At 39.7% G+C, this 26,258-nt stretch overlaps 1 protein-coding gene across 1 annotated transcript in view; it reads left to right on the plus strand.

The window, feature by feature from the left end:
* ASH2L (ASH2 like, histone lysine methyltransferase complex subunit) overlaps positions 1-26,258 on the plus strand; it is a 579,627-nt gene that overhangs the window by 85,599 nt on the left and 467,770 nt on the right. Inside the window, exons 4-6 of the mRNA XM_053719418.1 lie at positions 9,554-10,568; positions 10,652-11,371; positions 19,860-19,954. Of these exons, the coding sequence (XP_053575393.1) occupies positions 9,554-10,568; positions 10,652-11,371; positions 19,860-19,954 (1,830 nt within the window). The remainder of the gene's footprint in view (positions 1-9,553; positions 10,569-10,651; positions 11,372-19,859; positions 19,955-26,258) is intronic.

A 26,258-nucleotide genomic window follows, 5' to 3' on the forward strand; every position in this document is an offset into this window, starting at 1 on the left:
CATGATCTCTGCCAATGAGGCGTGACCTTCTAATCCAAGGTCAGTTCACGCATCCAAATCTAATTTCTCTGTGCCTGACTGCTTGGAGATTGAACGCCTGATTCTATCAAAGCGTGGTTTCTCTGAGTCGGTCATTGATACCCTGATTCAGGCTAGAAAGCCTGTCACCAGGAAAATCTATCTTAAGATTTGGCGCAAATATCTTTATTGGTGTGAATCCAAAGGTTACTCGTGGAGTAAGTTTAGGATTCCTAGAATATTGACTTTTCTCCAAGAAGGTTTGGAGAAGGGATTATCAGCTAGTTCTTTATAAGGACAAATATCTGCTTTGTCTATTCTTCTACACAAATGTCTGGCAGATGTCCCAGACGTTCGAGCATTTAGTCAGGCTTTGGTCAGAATCAAGCCTGTATTTAAACCTGTTGCTCCGCCATGGAGCCTAAATTTAGTTCTTAAAGTTCTTCAAGGGGTTCCGTTTGAACCTATGCATTCCCTGGATATTAAGCTTCTATCTTGGAAAGTTTTATTTTTAGTAGCTATCTCTTCGGCTCGAAGAGTTTCTGAGCTACATCTTTTACATTGTGATTCCTCTTATCTTATTTTCCATGCAGATAAGGTAGTTTTTGTGTACCAAACCTGGGTTCCTCCCTAAGGTTGGTTCTAGCAGGAATATCAATCAAGAGATTGTTGTTCCTTCACTGTGTACTAATCCTTCTTCTAAGAAGGAACGTCTGTTGCACAATCTTGATGTGGTTCGTGCTTTAAAGTTTTACTCATAAGCAACTAAAGTTTTCCGTCAAACATCTTCATTGTTTGTTGTTTATTCTGGTAAGTGGAGAGGTCAGAATGCTACGGCTACCTCTCTTTCCTTTTGGCTGAAAAGAGCATCATCCATTTGGCCTATGAGACTGCTGGACAGCAGCCTCCTGAAAGAATTAATGCTCATTATACTAGAGCTGTGGCTTCCACATGGCTTTTAAAAATGAGGCTTCTGTAGAACAGATTTGTAATGTGGCAACTTGGTCTTCGCTTCATACTTTTTCCAAATTTTACAAATTTGATACTTTTGCTTTTTCGGAGGCTATTTTTGGGAGAAAGGTTCTACAAGCAGTGGTGCCTTCCGTTTAAGGTCCCTGTCTTGTCCCTCCCTTCATCCGTGTCCTAAAGCTTTGGTATTGGTATCCCACAAGTAAGGATGAATCCGTGGACTCAATACATCTTACAAGAGAAAACAGAATTTATGCTTACCTGATAAATTGATTTCTCTTGTGATGTATCTAGTCCACGGCCCGCCCTGTTTATTAAGACAGGCATATATATTTTTATTTTTAAACTTTCAATCACCACTGCACCCTATAGTTTCTCCTTTTTCTTCCTAGCCTTCGGTCGAATGACTGGGGGGTGGAGCTAAGGGGGAAGCTATATAGGCAGCTCTGCTGTGGGTGCTCTCTCTGCCACTTCCTGTAGGGGAGGAGAATATCCCACAAGTAAGGATGAATCCGTGGACTCGATACATCACAAGAGAAATAAATTTATCAGGTAAGCTTAAATTATGTTTTTAAAGGTGCAGTACATTTTTTCAGAAAATTCTTTGAATCGGTATATAAGGTTATTAACGACTATTGTGGCTATTGCTAGTCTAACATGTCTGAACTTGAGGAAACTCCTTGTTCTATGTGTTTAGAGGCCATTGTGGAACCCCCTCTTACTTTGTGTACCTTTTGTACTGAAAGGGCCTTACAATGTAAAAAGCATATTTTATGTAAAGAAAGTGTGCCTAAGGATGATTCTCAGTCTGAAGAGAATCAGGATATGCCGCCTAATTCTCCCCAAGTGTCACAACCTTTAACGCCCACCCAAGCGACGCTGAGTTCCTCAACCGCGTCTAATTCCTTTACTCTGCAGGATATGGCTGCTGTTATGTCAACTACCCTTACAGAGGTATTATCTAAGTTACCAGTGTTACAGGGTAAACGCAGTAGGACAGGAATCAATGTAAATACTGAGTCCTCTGATGCTTTGTTGGCTATTTCCGATGTACCCTCACAGGAATCTGAGTTGGGGGTCATGGAACTTTTGTCTGAGGGAGAACTTTCAGAATCGGGAAGTGTTACCTCAGACAGATTCGGACGTCATGTCCTTTAAATTTAAGCTGGAACACCTCTGCCTGTTAGGGAGGTTTTAGCAACTCTGGATGACTGTGACCCTATTATGGTACCACCAGAGAAATTGTGTAAAATGGACAAATATCTGGAAGTTCCCGCTTACACTGATGTTTTTCTGGTTCCCAAGAGAATCTCGGAGATTATAAAGGAGTGGGACAGAACGGGTATACCGTTCTCTCCTCCTCCTAATTTTAAGAAAATGTATCCCATATCAGACACCATTCGGGACTCTTGGCAAACCCTCCCTAAGGTGGAGGGAGCTATATCTACCCTGGCTAAGTGTACAACTATTCCTATTGAAGACAGTTGTGCTTTCAAAGACCCTATGGATAAGAAATTAGAGGAGTTATTTATTCACCAGGGTTTCCTTTTACAACCGACAGCCTGCATTGTTCCAGTTACTACTGCAGCGGCTTTCTGGTTTGATGCTCTAGAAGAGTTTCTTAAGATTGAGACCCCTTTAGAGGATATTTTGGATAGAATTAAGGCTCTCAAGCTAGCTATTTTTTTTTATCACAGATTCCGCCTTTCAGATTGCTAAGCTGGCGGCTAAAAATGCAGATTTGCCATTTTAGCGCGTAGAGCGTTATGGTTAAAATCGTGGTCTGCTGATGTGTCATCTAAATCAAAGCTCTTGGCTATTCCTTTCATGGGTAAGACCCTATTCGTGCCTGAGTTAACGGAAATCATTTCTGACATTACTGGAGGTAACAGTCATCTTCTAGCTCAGGATAAGTCTGCTAAGATGAGGGGTAAACAAAATAATTTTCACTCCTTTCGGAACTTTAAAGGAGTACCCTCTTCTTCCTCTTCCTCCACCAAACAGGAAGAGAATTTTGCTCAGGTCATGTCCGTCTGCAGACCCAACCAGGCTTGGAACAAGGGTAAACAACCCAAGAAGCCCGCTGCTGCTACCAAGAGAGCATGAAGGGGCGGCCCCCGATCCGGGACCGGATCTAGTAGGGGGCAGACTTTCTTTCTTTGCCCAGGCTTTGGCAAGAGATGTTCAGGACCCTTGGGCATTAGAAATCGTGACCCACGGGTATCAACTGGAATTCAAAAGCTTTCTCCCAAGAGGGAGATTTCTTCTTTCACGATTGTCTGTAGACCAGATAAAAAGAGAGGCGTTCTTACGTTGTGTAAAAGACCTCTCTACTATGGGAGTAATTAGTCCCGTTCCAAGACTAGAACAGGGGCGGGGGTTTTACTCAAAATTCCCAAAAAAGAGGGAACGTTCAGACCTATTTTAGATCTTAAGAGTCTAAACAAGTTTCTCAGAGTCCCATCTTTCAAGATGGAGACTATTCGAACAATTTTACCAATGATCCAGGAGGGTCAATATTTGACTACCGTGGACTTGAAGGATACATACCTGCATATTCCTATCAACAAGGATCATCATCAGTACCTAAGGTTTGCCTTCCTGGACAAACATTTTCAGTTTGTGGCTCTTCCCTTCGGGTTGGCCACAGCACCCAGGATCTTCACGGTTCTAGGGTCCCTTTTGGCAGTTCTCAGACTGCGGGGCATAGCAGTGGCGCCTTATCTGGATGATATTCTGATTCAGGCATCAATTTATCATCTAACAGTCTAATACAGACACAGTGTTGTCCTTTCTGAGAACTCACGGATGGAAGGTGAATTTAGAAAAAAGTTCACTAATTCCACAGACAAAGGTTCCCTTCTTGGGAACTCTGATAGATTCTATAGCCATGAAGATTTTTCTGACGGAGGTCAGAAAGTCAAAGATTCTAATTACATGCCGAGCCCTTCAGTCCAATCCTTGGCCGTCAGTGGCTCAGTGCATGGAGGTAATTGGATTGATGGTGGCGGCAATGGACATCATTCTGTGCATGCTCGGACAGTGGAATGGGGATTATGCAAATTTATCTCCTCAGATAAATCTGGACCAGGAGACCAGAGACTCTCTTCTTTGGTGGTTGTCGCCGGATCATCTGTGCCAAGTGATGTGCTTCTGCAGACCTTCGTGGGTGATAGTGACAACGAACGCTAGCCTACTAGGCTGGGGTGCAGTCTTCAATTCCCTGAAGGCTCAGGGTCTATGGACTCAGAGTCTCAACTTCCAATCAATATTCTGGAATTGAGAGCAATATTCAATGCGCTTTAAGCGTGGCCTAAGTTGGCTTCGGCCAAATTCATCAGATTCCTGTCGGACAACATCACGACTGTGGCTTACATCAATCATCAGGGAGGAACGAGGAGTTCCTTAGTGATGACAGAAGTATCCAAGATAATTCAATGGGCGGAGGCCCACTCTTGTTATCTGTCAGCAATCTACATCCCAGGAGTGGACAACTGGGAAGCGGACTTTTTAAGCCAACAGGTTTTTCATCCAGGGGAGTGGGAACTCCATCTAGAGGTATTTGCCTCACTGATTCTCCAATGGGGCAGACCGGAGTTGGATCTGATGGCGTCTCGACAGAATGCCAAGCTCCCAAGATTCGGATCCAGGTTGAGGGATCCTCAGGCCAAACTGATGGATGCCTTGGCAGTGCCTTGGTCGTTCAACCTAGCTTATGTGTTTCCACCGTTTCCCCCCCTTCCCCGAGTGATTGCTCGGATCAAACAGGAGAGGGCTTCCGTAATTCTAATCGCGCCTGCGTGGCCACGCAGGACTTGATATGCAGATCTAGTGAACATGTCCTCTCTGCCTCCGTGGAAACTTCCAGTGAGACTGGACCTTCTCATTCAAGGTCCTTTTCAACATCCAAATCTAGTTTCTCTTGTAAGGTGTATCCAGTCCACGGATCATCCATTACTTGTGGGATATTCTCCTTCCCAACAGGAAGTTGCAAGAGGATCACCCACAGCAGAGCTGCTATATAGCTCCTCCCCTAACTGCCATATCCAGTCATTCTCTTGCAACTCTCAACAAGCATGGAGGTAGTAAGAGAGAAGTGGTGTAACATAGTTGTTTTTTTCTTCAATCAAAAGTTTATTTTTAAATAATGGTACCGGAGTTGTACTATTTTGTCCCAGGCAGAAAATAGAAGAATCTGCCTGTGATTTCTATGATCTTAGCAGGTTGTAACTAAGATCCATTGCTGTTCTCACACATGACTGAAGAGAGAGGTAACTTCAGCGGGGGAATGGCGTGCAGGTTATGGCAGACAGTCCCTAAGGTGGAGGGAGCAGTTTCTACCCTAGCTAAGCGTACTACTACCCCTGTCGAGGACAGTTGTGCTTTCTCAGATCCAATGGATAAAAAGTTAGAGGGTTACCTTAAGAAAATGTTTATTCAACAAGGTTTTATTCTACAGCCCCTTGCATGCATTGCCCCAGTCACTGCTGCTGCGGCTTTCTGGTTTGAGTCTCTGGAAGAGGCTTTACAGGTAGAGACCCCATTGGATAACATACTTGACAAGCTTAGAGCACTTAAGCTAGCCAATTCTTTTGTTTCTGATGCCATTGTTCATTTGACTAAACTAACGGCTAAAAATTCTGGTTTTGCTATTCAAGCGTTTAGGGCACTATGGCTTTAAATCATGGTCAGCTGACGTTACTTCAAAGTCTAAGCTGCTTAACATTCCCTTCAAGGGGCAAACCCTATTTGGGCCTGGTTTGAAGGAGATCATTTCTGATATCACTGGAGGAAAAGGTCATGCCCTTCCTCAGGATGGGTCCAAATCAAGGACCAAACAGACTAATTTTCGTGCCTTTCGAAACTTCAAGGCGAGTACGGCATCAACTTCCTCTAATGCAAAACAAGAGGGAACTTTTGCCCAGTCCAAGTCGGTCTTGAGACCTAACCAGACCTGGAACAAAGGTAAGCAGGCCAAAAAACCTGCTGCCGCCCCTAAGACAGCATGAAGTATCAGCCCCCTACCCGGTAACGGATCTAGTAGGGGGCGGACTTTTGCTCTTCGCCCAGGCTTGGGCAAGAGATGTCCAGGATCCCTGGGCGTTGGAAATTGTATCCCAGGGGTATCTTCTGGACTTCAAAGCTTCTCCTCCAAAAGGGAGATTTCACCTTTCACAATTATCTGCAAACCAGATAAAGAGAGAGACATTCTTACACTGTGTTCAAGACCTCCTAGTTATGGGAGTGATCCATTCAGTTCCACAGGAGGAACAAGGACAGGGATTTCTTTCATGTAATTAGCAAAGAGTCCATGAGCTAGTGACGTATGGGATATACATTCCTACCAGGAGGGGCAAAGTTTCCCAAACCTCAAAATGCCTATAAATACACCCCTCACCACACCCACAAATCAGTTTTACAAACTTTGCCTCCTATGGAGGTGGTGAAGTAAGTTTGTGCTAGATTCTACGTTGATATGGGCTCCGCGACAGGTTGGAGCCCGGTTTTCCTCTCAGCGTGCAGTGAATGTCAGAGGGATGTGAGGAGAGTATTGCCTATTTGAATGCAATGATCTCCTTCTACGGGGTCTATTTCATAGGTTCTCTGTTATCGGTCGTAGAGATTCATCTCTTACCTCCCTTTTCAGATCGACGATATACTCTTATATATATATATATATATATATATATATATACCATTACCTCTGCTGATTTTCGTTTCAGTACTGGTTTGGCTTTCTACAACATGTAGACGAGTGTCCTGGGGTAAGTAAGTCTTATTTTCTGTGACACTCTAAGCTATGGTTGGGCGCTTTTTTTTATAAAGTTCTAAATATATGTATTCAAACATTTATTTGCCTTGAGTCAGGATGTTCAACATTCCTTATTTTCAGACAGTCAGTTTCATATTTGGGATGATGCATTTGAATCAATCATTTTTTCTTACCTTAAAAAATTTGACTTTTTCCCTGTGGGCTGTTAGGCTCGCGGGGGCTGAAAATGCTTCATTTTATTGCGTCATTCTTGGCGCAGACTTTTTTGGCGCAAAAAATATTTTCTGTTTCCGGCGTCATACGTGTCGCCGGAAGCTGCGTCATTTTTTTTACGTTCTTTTGCGCCAAAAATGTTGGCGTTCCGGATGTGGCGTCATTTTTTGGCGCCAAAAGCATTTAGGCGCCAAGAGCATTTAGGCGCCAAATAATGTGGGCGTCTTATTTGGCGCTAAAAAAATATGGGCGTCGCTTTTTGTCTCCACATTATTTAAGTCTCATTTTTCATTGCTTCTGGTTGCTAGAAGCTTGTTCTTTGGCATTTTTTCCCATACCTGAAACTGTCATTTAAGGAATTTAATCAATTTTGCTTTATGTTGTTTTTTCTCTTACATATTGCAAGATGTCTCATGTTGCATCTGAGCCAGAAGATACTTCAGGAAAATCGCTGCCTGGTGCTGGAACTACCAAAGCTAAGTGTATCTGCTGTAAACTTTTGGTAGCTGTTCCTCCAGCTGTTGTTTGTATTAAATGTCATGACAAACTTGTTAATGCAGAAAATATTTCCTTTAGTAAAATACCATTACCTGTTGCAGTTCCATCAACATCTAATGTTCAGAGTGTTCCTGATAACATAAGAGATTTTGTTTCTGAATCTATTAAGAAGGCTATGTCTGTTATTCCTCCTTCTAGTAAACATAAAAAGTATTTTAAAACTTCTCTTTATCCAGATGAATTTTTAAATGAACATCATTCTGATTCTAATGATTCTTCTGGTTCAGAGGATTCTGTTTCAGAGGTTGATGCTGATAAATCTTCATATTTATTTAAAATGGAATTTATTCGTTCTTTACTTAAAGTTAATTGCATTAGAAATTGAGGATTCTGGTCCTCTTGATACTAAATCTAAACGTTTAGACAAGGTCTTTAAATCTCCTGTAGTTATTCCAGAAGTTTTTCCTGTTCCTGGTGCTATTTCTGAAGTAATTTCCAGGGAATGGAATAAATTGGGTAATTCATTTACTCCTTTTAAACGTTTTAAGCAATTATATCCTGTGCAATCTGACAGATTAGAGTTAAAGCTATATAGGCTTGGGCCGTAGTGATCATGTGATCACGCGTCATTCCCTCTGGACGTCGGAATTACGGCAACAGCATTTTGGTACACCCCCGATCACATGACATGCAACAGCTATTTGCCACACTCCCGATCACATGACATTACGTCATGATAACACAACATGCAGCCTAGAGCGTAACCAATGGGATTGCCATATCAGAACAGGCCCCTGATATGGCCGTAATCCTATTGGCTAGGTATGGAACATATGTTAGTTATCTCACTACAATAACATTATACATAGTGAACGATCGAGACTGTTAACTATCGATCCAATTGCTTATTTATATATTACTATCAGAGACACATAGGCAAACGAAGTTGTACAAATTCAAACTTAATTGTGATATATAATTAGAACTAATTTAACAGTACATCTCCACAACAATGGGGAGTGTTTGGAAAGGAAGGACATGATAGGTCAATCCATGTAAAGGAAGGGGAGGGTTCATTTGAACATTAGGTTACTGAGCCCTATATAAAGGGCATTTATGCATACAACAAACATACAAGCCTGAGGAAACGGGGTGTTCCCCGAGAAACGCGTCGCTATATTGTATGGTCTATGGGGAGATAGGTTGTCATCACCCAGCTGTAATTTGTTATACCATTTGGTATTTTTATTGTGTATAAAAAAATACTGATTTTATACTTTTACATAAGTCTGGTGTTGGTGTTACTATCCCTCATAGCAGTAACCTAAGGGCACTGTAGCTCTTCCTCCTCCTTCCACTGCAGTTTTGGGCCGGTGTTTGACATCCAGGAGACAAGCATTCTCTATCCATCTGGGAGACACACAGCCAGCTGGTTTGCTGTTGAAAACCAGCCCGCCCCTACTGGCACAAGAGAGTGCCGCCCCGTTTGTTGAGTACCCTTACTGGATTTCTGGTTATATTGATCCACACATGTGGCACCTCTGTTTTTGTTTTTGTTTTACATCATAGAATACATCATCCAGTTGGGTGAAGACAGAGAGCAGCCTGTTCAAGTACTGATGGACATTTGAAGAGACTCGCTGGACTTTCCAGATTGGGTTGCATACACCATTGATTCGTATACATTTTATATTTTACATTTTATATTTTTCATTTCTCATAATTTATGAACTGTGTTGGCATACTGGTGTAAAACACTGTCATCTGTTTCATTGCTAGCCGTCTTTTTTCTACATTCCATGTACTAGCATCTTTTTACTATCTACACCAGATTTAAGCGCCTCCTATAGGAGCCCAGTGAGAGTATCATCACGGTGACTCCTGCATAGTTTTATATTTACCTGGTTTTTGGTTTGATAGGAGAGCTGCTACTTTTCATTATTCACATATATGTTTATATATTTTCTTTATTATTCTTTATTATTTTTTAATTTTAGAATACATTTTACAATTGTTGGTTTTATTTTATATTATTTGCCTCTATTGTTATTATCTTGCATCAACATGTTGTCTTCCTCTGAGAGAGCTTTAAGGAGACAAAGTACCACACATGATGATAACAATACAGGAATCATTGTTGACCCCGCCACCAATGCCAGTATAGAGAGTCTGTTTACTAAGTTGGAAGACTTACTCAAAAATGAGAATAGGCACTGGTGGGATCTAGACTGTTTAAAGAAATATAAAGAAAAGAGGGGTTTGCATGTTTTTAAGAATTGCTCTTTTAAGAACAACCCAGATTTGCTTACCAAGTGGTATGATATTTTGGATGAGTGTTCCTTCAAACTTATTGACCTACTCATCTCCCATAGACAGCTATTGGTAGATGAGGTAGGGGTAGAAATAGACAACATTCAGAAAGAACTAGAAGGGTTCAAAGAACATCCTGAATACCATAAACTTAACACTCAAACGATTAAATCAGTAGATGAATACCAGACAGAAATCATAACTAATAAGAACAATAAAATTAAAAGAGATGAAGAAGACTATAGTAAAGGGGAAGTTTACACTTACAATAGAAATAAACCCAGTAAAGTCAATGATTGGACCGTGGTTCAACGTCACAAAAACAAAAATAACCACAATCATCAGTCCCATTATAACTCCAATCGGAACAATAAACACAATCAAAAGAACCCATTCAGTTACCCACGTGAGAACCATCATGGGGATTACAATGGTAACCGTAACACTGATTCCCAGCAATACAATGAGGTCCCGGGTGCTAACCGGAATACAGAACCTCACTATAATAGATTAACCTATGCAGATAGGGATTATAGAGGTACACCACAATATCAGGAATACCACAACCCTAATTATATTCCCATCAATAATAGATTCCAAGCCCTCAGTTCCGGGCAGGATGAGGTATTTGACCACTTGAGAGAAGTAAGACCCTCCACATCAAAGGCCACTACCATTCCCCCCACTCCATCTGGGCCTTTTTTAGAGAATTCGAACCTCGCACCCTTATGGAGGCGACCGAACCCTACCACAAATCAAAAGAAAAGACCCCATCCAAACGGGGAAGGCGAGGGAGAGGGAAAACCAACAAAAAAGAAAAACTCAAACTAAGAAAGGGTATATTTAATCTCTCTTCCCATATACTCTCAGATGATGAGGTGAGAGTTCTGGGAAGAGGTCTTTCTTATTGCCCTCCTAACCCGCATAACATTTTTGAACTTTTTGTGGATTTAAATAAATATACACGCAAATTATCAATTCAGAGATATTTTGCAATGAAGGCTTTGAGAAAACAAAACATAGAGGGCTCACCTATCCTATTAAATTCAGGTCAAATGAGAAATCCTTCTATGGTTATATCATATGATCCGAGCTCACTAATGGAGGAACTTTTTGAAGGAGTAATACATACTTCATTGGCTCCCCCCTCATCCTTCTATCCACCCAAGGAAGAAGTGTCTTATATAGACTTATATCAGCAACTAGTCTTAGAAGATTTTGAATCTATGCCAAAAAGGATTATGGGTAAAAAGAGAACTTGGCCCAACGAAGCTAGAGCCCTTAAAAGTCTGATGGATGACCAAAACTTGGTCATCCGCCAGGCTGATAAGGGCGGTGGCATAGTGCTGCAGAATTATTCTGACTATGTAAAAGAAGCTTGTAGAATTCTAGAGGATACCAATTATTACACTAAACTAAAGTATGATCCCACCACAGAGTATATGAAAATTCTTAACACCTTTTTGGAAAAAGGCCTTAATTTACAGATCCTCACCAAAAAAGAGAAAAGATACCTAACCCCAGACCATCCTAGCATACCTTATTACTACCACCTACCCAAATTGCACAAGAACGAAAAAGAGCCTCCTGGTAGGCCCATTATAGCTGGCATGAATAGTATCACCGACAGATTGTCAGAATACATTGACATTTACCTACAGAGGTATGTCATTACTTTACCATCTTACATTAAGGACACTAAAGACCTGCTTAATAAACTTTCTCTTGTGCAATTGGATAAAAATAAGAAGTATCTTTGGCTCACATGTGATGTTGGATCACTTTATTCGAATATATCTCATGATTTGGGGATCAACACCACCTTGATCTATTTGAATAGAGATTTATATATGCCTCTAAACCAAAAAGAATATCTGATTTCACTCATTAATTTTATTTTAAAACACAATTATTTTCAGTTTCTTGATTCTTTTTTTCTACAGATTAGGGGAACGGCCATGGGCACCAGATTTGCCCCTAGTTTTGCCAACCTTTTTATGGGTTGTTATGAAGATCACTACATATATAATTTGCAATGGAGGGGCAATCTGGTGTTCTATGGCCGTTATATAGATGACCTGATCTTTATTTTTGATGGTTTAGAATCAGAAGCCTTAGATTTTGTATCACATCTAAATGACAACAATATGGGTATTAGTTTTACCCATAATTTACAAAAAGAAAATATAGAATTTTTGGATGTTGTTCTATCCTGGGACCAAGAAGAGAATATATCCACGTCCACTTTTTTTTAAAAAAGTGGACTGTAATAATTTCCTACATTTCTCAAGCAACCATTTAACAAAATGGAAAACTAATATTCCTTTTAGTCAGTTTTGTAGACTGCGAAGAAACTGCAGTACCATTGACCAATATAATCAGCAATCGCAGATCCTGAAATGTAGATTCATCGAAAAAGGATACCCTGCGGAATTAGTCACAAAAGGCTATGAGAAAGCCAAGAATCTACATAGGGAGCAATTATTATCCTCTGTCGCATCAAAAGACAGAGATAAGGAAACCTTTGTTAACAAGCAACCTTTGTTTATTACACAATACAACTCTAACCATAAAATTATTAATAAAGTCCTCAAGAAACACTGGCCGATCCTTCTAAAAGACCCCGTCCTGAAGAAAACACTTCCATCACAACCTAAATTAGTGTTCAAGAGAGCCCCTACTTACAAACAAAAACTAGCCCCTAGTAAGGTGGTGATGTCAAAAAGGAAATCTACCAATATCATAAGACCGAGAGATCATATTCACAATAATCATACTTTTAGCAAAATAGGGACTTTTAGATGTGGGAAGAAACGATGCCACATGTGTAAATATATAACACATGGTCACAGTGACATATTAGTTAACCACACAAAAGAGTTAATACCTATCAAAAATCGATTGTCCTGTGATTCCAACTATATAATATACGCATTGTCCTGCCAATGTGGGATCTAGTATATAGGTAGGACCTGTAGAAAGGTCAGGACCAGATGGAGTGAACATCTGAGGAACATTGAATCTAAATCGCTGAAACACAGTGTTTCTAGACATATATTCAATAGTTATATTCCTGGTAAATGTTCATTCAAAATAACACCATTGGAAAGAATCCCTCCCAGTAATATGTACAATAGGTTTTCCAAATTGAGACAAAGGGAAACCTATTGGATTTATAAATTCAATAGCTTATTTCCCACTGGCCTTAACGAGGTCATAGACTCTGCAGCATTTGTGTAGATATTCTTGTTCATATTTATATATGAGACATTGTTATATCTAATACATGTCTGGCTAGATGTTTGAATACATGTTTGGCTAGATGTGCATTTTGTTCGCTGGACTTTTCGACACCCCATTGTTGTTGGTTCGCATTCACAAGCACTATATATTCCAAACTATAGAAAAATTCTATCTATAGAGAAATTCTAATTATAGTTACGTATTAATACATTAGGAATTTAGACTAAGTACATTCTATACATGGTATTTTAACCTCAACACTTTGACCTTATTATATCACCTTTTCACATATTTTCACTCTTATTAGCACATTTATACACCCTCAGAGATCATCGGGTGGCAATATTATTACCTTTTGGTAATTATCTAAATATAATTCACTTTTGATATAGCCCTTTAATTTTACTTACACTAATACCCCCAGTACACTTGTACATCACATTATTTCATTGGGTGACAACGTCACCTTGTTTAGGTAATTTTTTCTATTACATTCATTATTATTTAAATCCGGAGCACCATTCACTAGTTAGTTATTACCTACACCAATTTCCCTATTTTATTATATATATATATATGATCATTTATTTACTAGTTGGTCATTACTTACACTAATATCCCTATTATATTATACACATTATCATTTATTATGGTAACACATAGACCTCGGAACACTAACCACTTATTTATAGTGTATTTTGTAGTTCCGAAGTCTATTCTTATAATCCCACTAATTGATAGGGAATTTTTTCACAACTACACCCCTGATTTGTTTTTTTTCACATCTATGTTGGATTGTCATGGGTCCATAATGTGTAAATCGGACTATTAGCGTAATACACTCACTAATCTGCACTTCTCATTTATTATTGTCAGTTCGACACTAGCGATATATTAATAACCAATGGCATGACATTAATCACAATTGCGCTTTTTCACTGGCTCTGCAGTTAGATATGGGCGTAATCATGTCGCCCCTAGCAACCACAACAGGATAAAGCTATATAGGCTTGGGCCGTAGTGATCATGTGATCACGCGTCATTCCCTCTGGACGTCGGAATTACGGCAACAGCAATTTGGTACACCCCCGATCACATGACATTACGTCATGATAACATAATATGCAACAGCTATTTGCCACACTCCCGATCACATGACATTACGTCATGATAACACAACATGCAGCCTAGAGCGTAACCAATGGGATTGCCATATCAGAACAGGCCCCTGATATGGCCGTAATCCTATTGGCTAGGTATGGAACATATGTTAGTTATCTCACTACAATAACATTATACATAGTGAACGATCGAGACTGTTAACTATCGATCCAATTGCTTATTTATATATTACTATCAGAGACACATAGGCAAACGAAGTTGTACAAATTCAAACTTAATTGTGATATATAATTAGAACTAATTTAACAGTACATCTCCACAACAATGGGGAGTGTTTGGAAAGGATGGACATGATAGGTCAATCCGTGTAAAGGAAGGGGAGGGTTCATTTGAACATTAGGTTACTGAGCCCTATATAAAGGGCATTTATGCATACAACAAACATACAAGCCTGAGGAAACGGGTTGTTCCCCGAGAAACGCGTCGCTATATTGTATGGTCTATGGGGAGATAGGTTGTCATCACCCAGCTGTAATTTGTTATACCATTTGGTATTTTTATTGTGTATAATAAAATACTGATTTTATACTTTTACATAAGTCTGGTGTTGGTGTTACTATCCTCATAGCAGTAACCTAAGGGCACTGTAGCTCTTCCTCCTCCTTCCACTGCAGTTTTGGGCCGGTGTTTGACATCCAGGAGACAAGCATTCTCTATCCATCTGGGAGACACACAGCCAGCTGGTTTGCTGTTGAAAACCAGCCCGCCCCTACTGGCACAAGAGAGTGCCGCCCCGTTTGTGAGTACCCTTATTCTACTCCTTTACTGGATTTCTGGTTATATTGATCCACACATGTGGCGCCTCTGTTTTTGTTTTACATCATAGAATACTACAGTACCTCGTTGGCAAAGTGTTTTGTCCATTAGTATGATATATTCAATTATCATATGTATAATAAAGATCATAAATGAGATATACCTTTTTACCCCGTAGGGTGCAAAATACTAATTAAAGTATAGTAGTAATAAGAGAGAGATAAAGTATACAATATAGTTAACACCATACACCATGTGTTCTCATTTAACATATAAGGTTACTCTGGAACCTATTCGCATTTATGTTACATAAGAAAAAAATTGGCTTAAAGATATGGAAAGTAGCGGATTAGTACCGCAGTAGAATTCACCATATTGGGTGAATAAATAATATAGAGAGTCACCCCCTCCCTAGGGTAAATATATAAATATGAAATAACTAAATATGTTTTACAACATTGGAGCACAGCATTCAACTGCAGATAGGCACCTCTTAAGGTTGAAGTAAGGGGAGGGGGGGGGAGTGCAAATTAATACAAAACCCTGTAATCTAGGGAACACATCGCCAAAGTCACTGTAAGCTGCATAGTGGTGACCAACCCAAACCCAAATTAAAGGCTACATAGCAACCGTCATTCTAACAGTATATAGACATACAATATCACTGAATATACACCCAGAAAACATGGGATATTTATAGACTTAATGTTACCCTCTAGGTATGGGCCCTATACCCAAGGGTGGTTACGTGACATTAAGAAAGAGGTGAACCTTAGTGATAGATATAGAAATAAGGATAGTGACATATAGGGACACCGCAATACCAGTAGTGTTAGTGCCCCTACGTATACGCTAAATTACATGACCATATATACTGCTGCAGAACATGTACAACTATGATACTTTTATTATAGCCTCAATTGGGACTCTCCAAAAAAAGAGAGCGCAACAATGAGGATAGTTCCCTAAAATTCTGTAAATTATATTGGGCCACTGTTATAGTACATGTAGCTATATACGCTGCTAAAGGAGCATATCACAATAAAGAAAACCCAAATCTCCCCTAGTATTACCATATCTCTAGTTTAGGCATGTGTGCCAATAGGGGGTTAGGTTAGTGAGGATAAAAAAAACTATATGCATAGGACTTATATGAGGAATTTAATATTTAAGAAATATGAGAGAAAAAGACAAAACAAAATGTGACCATATAAACTTAAGTGTGATGACATATATATATTAGGGTTTATATTTATGCACATAATATGAAATAATTTACCATCCTGTATATAAATCCTCTAGGGATTGCATGCAATTGGTAGAGATGAGAATACAGTAATTTACAGTGACACAGTGAACTTAAGATATAATGATCATAAACCCTTGGCATATAGCCCCACTTTCACAGAGTGAAACTCTCAGTAAATAATATGGATCTTTTGAGTATGATTAAGCTTAAGGGGAAAACATTAATTATTTTATAATAGCTATAAACATGCGTGTGAGCTTAGAGAACAGGACAACAATAGAATGTAACTCTGTATAAAAGATAAGCTGAACACAAAGGGCCATCGCCACAACAGAGTCAAAGATAGGACAGTACCATGCTGCAGCAGTCCAGAGCATGTAGAAAAGAGAATGTTTAATAGCAACACTAAGCGTCGCCAAGGCTTATGGAATTTGACAATGTCCCGAATATATGAGGTCTATGGCTTGAACTTCTATGCATTCAAAATCTGTATCGTCACTGGTATAGCAAAGAGCTAGGCGAGTTTCTAGTTAACCCACTCCAGACCTGAAAGGGGACCATGATGGGATCTCAGCGTAGGTCAGGAAGTGGGGTGAGTAGCCATGACCGGGAACGGATTCATGTGCGAGTGAAGTCACTTCAACCCTGGCAAGCTGCAGGTATGTGCCAGCAATGGCTCGTGCTTTAATTTCCTCGTGGCTATGTGTATTTTTCCCTGTCCGCTGCAGCGTGACATACCCCACATATGTTATGCTCCGCTTTGCTCCCGGTCCACTCTGCCGCGGCTCTGTGTAAAGTGCGAGAGTGTGGGGGACCTGCATGTCGGAGGGGAGTGCAAGAGTGGTAGAGAGGCAATCGGGGTCAGCCAGCTGTACCCCGGGAATAGGCGAGTCGGTATCCAAGAGCTGGGGCTTCCAATCTACCAATGACGGGCTGGTCTCTCTGAGATATCTCATCCGGCCTATATGTGAGTGATCCGCATTCTCTGACTTCTGGGCTCTTATCCTCAAAGGAGTGGGATCCCCAGCCATATCCCGCGAGACAGCCATCTGCCCCAGAATCCGGTCAGCTTCAGATGCTGTTGCACAACTTTTATGTGGTTCGTGCTTTGAAGTTTTACTTGCAAGCAACAGAAGATTTCCGTCAAACATCTTCTTTGTTTGTTGTCTATTCTGGAAAACGTAGAGGTCAAAAAGCTACGGCTACCTCTCTTTCTTTTTGGCTGAAAAGCATCATCCGTTTGGCATACGACGAGACTGCTGGACAGCAGCCTCCTGAAAGGATTACAGCTCACTCTACTAGAGGGGTGGCTTCCACATGGGCTTTTAAAAATGATGCTTCTCTTGAACAGATTTGTAAGGCCGCGACTTGGTCTTCGCTTCATACCTTTTCCAAATTTTATACTTTTGCTTCTTTGGAGGCTATTTTTGGGAGAAAGGTTCTTCAAGCAGTGGTGCCTTCTGTTTAACCATCTGTCTTGTCCCTCCCGTTCATCCGTGTCCTGTAGCTTTGTATTGTATCCCACAAGTAAAGGATGAATCCGTGGACTCGTTGTACCTTATAGAAGAAAAGTAAATTGATGCTTACCTGATAAATTAATTTCTTCTATGGTATGACGAGTCCATGGCCCACCCTTTCATTTTAAGACAGATTATATTTTTTTATTTTAAACTTCAGTCACCTCTGCACCTTGTAGTTTCTCCTTTTTCTTCCTGTACCTTCGGTCGAATCACTGGGGGTGGAGATGAGGGAGGAGCTATATAGACAGCTCTGCTGTGGTGCTCTTTGCCACTTCCTGTTAGCAGGAGGATAATATCCCACAAGTAAAGGATGAATCCGTGGACTTGTCCTACCATAGAAGAAATTAATTTATCAGGTAAGCATAAATTTACTTTTTTGTCAGGCTTTATCTAGAATTAAGCCTGTATTTAGACCAATTGCTCCACCCTGGAGTTTGAATTTAGTTCTTAATGTTCTTCAAGGGGTTCCGTTTAAACCCATGCATTCCATAGATATTAAGTTGTTATCTTGGAAAGTTTTGTTTTTGGTTGCTATTTCTTCTGCTCGTAGAGTTTCTGAGCTTTCAGCACTACAATGTGACTCTCCTTATCTTCCATTCTGATAAGGTGGTTTTACGTACCAAACCTGGTTTCCTTCCTAAGGTTGTTTCTAATAAGAATATTAATCAGGAAATCGTTGTTCCTTCATTATGTCCTAACCCTTCTTCTAAGAAGGAGCGTATGTTGCATAACCTGGATGTGGTCCGTGCCCTGAAGTTTTACTTGCATGTGACTAAGGATTTCCGTCAATCATCTTCATTATTCATTGTTTATTCTGGAAAGCGTAGGGGTCAGAAAGCTACGGCTACCTACCTGTCTTTTTGGCTGAAGAGTATCATCCGTCTGGCATACGAGACTGCTGGACAGCAGCCTCCTGAAAGAATTACGCCTCATTCTACTAGGGCTGTGGCTTCCTCATGGGCTTTTAAAAACGATGCTTCTGTTGAACAGATTTGCAAGGCTGCGACTTGGTCGTCTCTTCATACTTTTTCCAAATTTTACAAATTTGATACTTTTGCTTCTTCTGAGGCTGGTTTTGGGAGAAAGGTTCTTCAAGCAGTGGTGCCTTCCATTTAGGTCTCTGTCTTGTCCCTCCCTTCCATCCGTGTCCTGTAGCTTTGGTATTGTATCCCACAAGTAAGGTTGATATCTGTGGACTCGTATCTTGTAGAAGAAAAGTAAATTTATGCTTACCTGATAAATTAATTTCTACTACGATATGACGAGTCCACGGCCCTCCCTGTCATTTTTAAGACTGATTTATATTTTATTTTTTATCAACTTCAGTCACCTCTGCACCTTTGGCTTTTCCTTTCTCTTCCTAACTTTGGTCGAATGACTGGAGGTGGAGGGAAGGGAGGAGCTATATATACAGCTCTGCTGTGCTGCTCTTTGCCACTTCCTGTTAGCAGGAGGATAAATCCCACAAGTAAGGATGAAATCCGTGGACTTGTCATATCGTAGAAGAAATTAATTTATCAGGTAAGCATAAATTTTCTTTTTGGAGTTTAAATTGGCATTTTCTAGAAACTAAATCCATCTGTCCTACAAGCTGCTCCTTTTGAACCTATACACGGTTAGGACCTCCATTAGTCTTGAAAGGCCTTTTTTTTTTTTTTTCCTTCTTTTCTTGGCCATTTCTTCAGGTAGCAGATATTAAAACTTCAGCTTTATCCTGTTAACCTCCTTTCCTTTATTTTCACCAGGACAAGGCAGTTCTTTGAACAGGTACTATTAACCAAGAAATTGGGGTTCCCTCTTGCTGTGCCCTGTTGTTGAGGGCACGAGAATTTTATGGCCCACCATTCCCAGTTGCAATGATCTTGTGAATTCTCACCTTCATGAAAGAAATTAATGTATTAGATAAACATAAATAGTTTTTCTCACAATATCATACATCACAGAGAAAAATGTATGTATGTATTTTTGGGCTGGCTCCAAAGTCATGGAATTGGAACAGTAGCCAAACAGTCATTTTTAATTGTCATTACATTTTTAAAAGCTTCTGTGCATAAATGTAAATGTTTTTTTATTTTGTTGTTATTCCTTTAATAACAATTATTTTACTTTTTTTTTTTTCCCCCTCTAGATTTGAAAGAAATGTGTCTTACTGCTCTTGCAAACTTAACGTGGCACTCTCGCAACCAGGAAGAACATCCCAAGACCATGTTCTCAAAAGACAAAGTAAAGTGGGGTGGTTCTTTTATGGGTGGTTCTAGCCCTACAATTCTACTTATTTTTCTTTTTGACTGAATATTTTTCTTGACTTGTTTTTTACTGCTCACAGTGGAGCCATTCAAAGCATTAAAATAACCAGAGTACTCGGATACATATATATAAATATGTGTGTGTGTATGTATATATAATAAAATATAATACATGAATGCATACATCTATCTCAGGGTGGATGAAAATCAATGTTTTTTTTTTAGTGAAGGTCCATTTTGAAGAATTAGTACCTGGGTTTTAATAAACCTTTTAAAAACAAGGGCACTTTAATTTATCAAAATTGACATTTCATTGTTTTCGTCATTTCTGAAGTTTGGAGAGGCTTCCGACGTCCGGGGGAATCGCTGGAGCGGCATTCAGGATTAAAAGTTAAGCTTTTGAAGAAATCAGTGAAATGTCAATTTTGATGAATTAAAGTGCCCTTGTTTTTAAAAGCTTTATTAAAAACAAGGCACTAATTCATCAAAATGGACCTTCACTTTAAATTGTATTTTTTTAAAGGGACAGTCTAGTCAAAATTAAACAACATGATTCATCTAGAGCATGCAATTTTAAACCACTTTCCAATGTACTTTCTTTCCTAAGATACGGTGAGTCCACAGGATCATCAATTACTGTTGGGAATATCACTCCTGGCCTGCAGGAGGAGGCAAAGAGCACCACAGCAAAGCTGTTGAGTATCACTTCCCTTCCCACAATCCCCAGTCATTCTCTTTGCCTTCTGTGCAAGGAGAAGGGGAAGTTTAGGTGTCAAAGAATTCTTCAATCAAGATTTTATTATTTTGAAAGCCTGAGCAGGTTTGCGCTGATCTTTTCTGACGAGCTGGGTCTAGCTGTACTCCACGTTAGTCTCTTCAGTAGGGCTGTGGTAGCTTTCAAGCAGTTAGGCAGTTGTGGGGTGGGCCTCTTTACCTTTTTTCCTGACAAATTTGCTGCTCTCTAATAGAATGCCAGAGTAGGCTTACTCTGTTCATTCTTTTATCTACAGGTCTGAGGAGTGGCTTCCTCTCATGCCAGGTGATCTGTCCTCCTGCCGGACAGTCAAGGGTGCAGGTAAGTGCAATATTTAATTTCTCATCGAAAACCCTGGCACTACAGCAGTTTGCACCATATACGGGACTGGTTTATTCCTGAGAGTCAGGATATTTTAGGCAGGATGCAGGGCACTGTGTTGCGGTAACTTAGAGAATATTCATTCAATGTTTCTGAATTATTTGTGGCTCAGTTTGTTAGACTGCTTATAGATGCAATTGTTATCTTTATTTTGGGGAAAATTTTTTGCCCTTCATGTGTGACTGAATGGATATCGGAACCGTCTATGATGTTACTAGGAGAGGCGGAGCCTTCATCTTCCGGCTGGGGTTTTTCAGCGCGCACTTTTTTTTTTGGCGCTGTATTCTTATTTCCTGTGTAACAGCTTCTTCAGTTTCCTTTTATTCCTTTTTCAACCTAGCGTTGCAGAGAGGAGCAGGTAGACACCTCAGCTTAGCGCTGAGGTGTAGAGGCTGTGCAAGAGGTTTATTCTAGGTATCCTAACTCTTTTTATTGGGGTCTGAAAATTTGCTCATAAAGGTATCAAAACTATTTGCTTACTTGTCCAAGGCTGTCTTTATTCCGGTTTTATCTACCTTGGATCAGTCTTAAAGGGACAGTAACAAATGTAAAAATTATATATATATATATATATATATATATATATATATATATATATATATATATATATTTGAGTTTCAGAGTTCAGCGCACATAGAATGGAGAAAAACAAAACCAAATTATGGTGCAGTATGTCAGTACTAGGCAATCAAAAACTAAACGTGAGATTTAAATGTGCTCACCTTGTTTAACCTCAAACATGTGAGGTATGTTGGAAGCATGGAGGGGATGTAATCCCTATCTGTGGTAAAGATGTTTCCAGCTGGTATGCAGAAACTTTTAGCAGGTGGAAATCTTGATATCCCTGGAGTAGAAATATGTTGGTATTTCAGACAAACTTCTCCTCTCTGGAGTTAGGTAGAGACACTTTAATTCTTTTTTGCTGGATTTCTTTCCTTGTTGCTGTTTATTTCTTTTCCCCTTCTTTATACTTGAAAGGCTTCTCCTCTCTGGAGTATGGTATAAACTTTATGTATGCAAACTAATTTGTGCTCAGTTTACATACTATGAGATCAATTGTGGATATTAATTGCAGCACTCATGAGATGTGTATAAATGATGCTTGCAAGAACACAAAGTGATGAAGTGAATGTAATTCACGAAACGCGTAAGGGCACGCCCACTTCTGACGTCACTTCCTGTCCAGGGAGACCAAGCTTCAAACACTTCAGCAACGGACCCTGTCACTGACAGGCTTAAGAATCCACATCCATCCGGATATTGTGAGCTATCTAGAGCTCAAAAAACCACAAGGAATCATCATCTAGCTGTATTTACAGCAGTTAATGTAACTATTTATTACGATTTTCCATCATAAACACCAACTTATCCACCTGAACTCTGAGAGCTTTTCAGAGCTCAAAACCACCACAAGGAATTTACCTTCAGCTGTACTTACAGCATCCTATACCACAATATCACTAATTTTTATCAGCTAGCTGTTTTTGCACCAGCCCTGATAAAAAAAAACTCACTACCGGATTTAAAGAAATATACTATATTTCATCTGCTCACCTATTTCTGTCCCTGATCTGGACTATTATCAAAGAGGATTTCGGTTTATCATTTTTTATTGGACATTGGAAAATAAAAGTGTTTTTATTTAAAATTTCACTTTGTGTCCTTGCAAGCATCATTTATACACATCTCATGAATGCTGCAATTAATATCCACAATTGATCTCATAATATGTAAACTGAGCACAAATTTGTTTGCATACATAAAGTTTATACCATACTCCAGAGAGGAGAAGCCTTTCAAGTATAAAGAAGGGGAAAAGAAATAAACAGCAACAAGGAAAGAAATCCAGCAAAAAGAATTAAAGTGTCTCTACCTAACTCCAGAGAGGAGAAGTTTGTCTGAAATACCAACATATTTCTACTCCAGGGATATCAAGATTTCCACCTGCTAAAAGTTTCTCCATACAAGCTGGAAACATCTTTACCACAGATAGGGATTACATCCCCCTCCATGCTTCCAACATACCTCACATGCTTGAGGTTAAACAAGGTGAGCACATTTAAATCTCACGATTTAGTTTTTGATTGCCTAGTACTGACATACTGCACCATAATTTGTTTTATGTGCGCTGAACTCTGAAACTCAACTCCATACCTTTTTTTCTTCACATTCCATTTGATGATAGTGGAATATTCAGAAACTAGCTGCCATTGAAATATATCAGGAGGAACTATTTAGAGCAAAATAACCATTTTCAACATACACAGCGCAGATCAAGAAACACCCAAGCAACACTATATATATATATATATATATATATATATATATATATATTTATTATTATTTGCAATATGGATCTAGAGTCTCTGCTATAGAGTGCAAACTTTGCTTGGATTCCCAAGTTGAACCTTTGCCTTTTTGTAGTTCTTGTATTGAAAGAACTCTAATCTACAAAGACAGACTGTTTTGTTTCTCTCAGATTGATGGTGTTCAGGCAGTGCCACAGCCTCTTCCTCAAATGTCACAAACGTTGTCGTCACATGCAGTGCCCTGCGGTTCCTCTCAATCTCTTGATGGAGTGTATTTGAAGTCTGAAATTGCTGTCCAGGTATCCTCAGCAGTATCCGAGGCGCTAGCTGCCATTCCCATGCTTCAGGGGAGACGCAAGAGGAAAATTTAGAGAATCAGATAGTAAGCTATCAGATCCAGTACAGGCTAATGAAGTTGCTCTTTCCCATAAGTCAGAAGAGGATACTTCGGTAGCCTCTGAAGGTGAAATCTCAGATTCGCATAGTATAATTCCTTTTGATGTTGAAGTGGTTTCCTTCAGATTTAAGCTTGAACACCTTCGTGTTTTCTTAAAGGAGGTTTTGGCTACTTTGGACGACTTTGATACTCCTGTCATTGTCAAACCTAAGAAATCTAGCAAATTAAATAGATACTTTGATGTTCCCCCCCTGGGGAGGTGTTTCCAGTGCCAGACCGTGCATTGGAGATTATTGCCCGGGAATGGGAGAGACCTGGAATTCCTTTTTCTCCCTCCCCAGTCTTAAAGAAGATGCTCCCGGTGGCTGACTCCATTAATGAATCATGGCAGACAGTTCCCAGGGTGGAAGGGGCGATATCTACACTGGCCAAGAAGACTACTATTCCTATTATCAAATAATAATAAGCATTATCAAAAATAAATGTTAAAAAGGCAGTGGGTCTTGATAATAATCATCCAAGGGTTTTAAAAGAACTTCGATCAGTGCTAACTGTCCCATTAACTGATCTGTTTAATCAGTCACTATTAACAGGAGCTGTCCCAGATGATTGGAGAATAGCAAATGTAATACCTCTTCATAAAAAGGGCAGTAAAGAAGAATCTGGCAACTACAGGCCTGTTAGTTTAACTTCAGTAGTAGGGAAATTAATGGAAAGCCTCTTAAAAGAAAGAATTGTGACTTACATAAAGACAAACAATTTAGAGGACCAAAATCAGCATGGTTTTACTTCAGGGAGATCATGTCAGACTAATCTAATTGACTTCTTTGATTATGTAACAAAAGTATTAGACAAGGGTGGAGCAGTTAATGTAGCATATCTAGATTTCAGCAAAGCATTTGACACCGTCCCACACAATAACTAATTCACAAACTGTATCTCCTTGGTCTAGATTAAAAAATTGTGAACTGGGTGGAATTCTGGCTTAAGAACAGAAAACAAAGTGTCTTAGTAAATGGAGTTCATTCAGCAGAGGGGGCTGTTACTAGTGGTGTTCCTCAGGGGTCAGTTCTGGGGCCTGTTTTGTTTAACATATTTATCTGCGATATCCGCAAAGGGCTACAGGGGAAAGTATGTCTCTTTGCAGATGATACAAAATTTGTAACAGAGTGGATGTTCCAGGGGGGTAGACAAAATGAGAAGTGATATACAACAATTGGAGGATTGGACAAACGACTGGGATCTAAAGTTTAACACAGCAAAGTGTAAAATAATGCATTTAGGGAAGAAAAATCCAAATGTTAATTACAGACACAATGACACTTTACTGACTCTTACAGATGAGGAACAGGACTTGGGAATTATTATTTCAGATGATTTAAAACTTAGTAAACAATGTAGTAATGCAGCGAGTAAGGCTAGCAGAATGCTTGGATGTATTGGTAGAGGTATTTGCAGCAGAAATAGTAAGGTTCTTATGCCACTTTATAGATCATTAGCTAGGCCTCATCTTGAGTATTGTGTGCAGTTCTGGAGGCCATATCTTCAGAAGGATATTAACAAACTTGAATCTGTGTAAAGGAGGGCTACCAAAATGGTACATGGTCTAAAAAATAAAACTTACCAGGATAGGCTCAATGACCTAAATATGTATAGCTTAGAGGAGAGAAGGGAAAGAGGTGATATGATAGCAACTTTCAAGTACATTAAAGGGTTTAGTAAAACTGAGGCTGTGGGTATTTTACATAAAATGGAAAATTCAAGAACAAGGGGTCATGAGCTCAAGCTAAAGGGTAGTAGATTCAGGAGTAATTTGAGGAAGCACTTCTTTACAGAAAGAGTGATTGATTTATGGAATAAACTTCCTCAAGAGGTAGTAGCAACAAACACTGTGGGGGACTTTAATCATAAGGCTATCCAACGAACTAGATAAGTTTATACTGTTAGGTAAGGTCGGGCAGACTTGCTGGGCCTATGGCTCTTATCTGCCATCAATATCTATGTTACTATGTTTCTATTGAGGATAGTTGCTCTTTCAAGAACCCTATGGACAAGAAACTGGAGGCTTTCTTAAAGAAGATGTATATTCATCAAGGGTTACAATGGCAACCGGCGGTGTGTATTGCTACATTAACAAGTGCAGCAGCATATTGGTTTTGACGCTTTGTCTGAGTCCCTCCAAGCAGAGACTCCTTTAGAGCAGATTCAGGATAGGATAAAGGCTCTTAAGTTGGCCATATCCTTTATTACGATACTTCTTTGCAGGTCATTAATTTGGGGGCCAAAATATCTGGTTTCTCAATTTTGGCGTGGAGGGCACTATGGCTGAAATCTTGGTCAGCGGATGTTTCCTCAAAATCTAATTCTTCTCCAACATTGGTGTGTCCGGTCCACGGCTTCATCCTTACTTGTAGGATATTCTCTTCCCCTACAGGAAATG

The sequence above is a fragment of the Bombina bombina genome, chromosome 6, assembly GCF_027579735.1.
Source record: "Bombina bombina isolate aBomBom1 chromosome 6, aBomBom1.pri, whole genome shotgun sequence".
Lineage (NCBI taxonomy): Eukaryota > Metazoa > Chordata > Amphibia > Anura > Bombinatoridae > Bombina > Bombina bombina.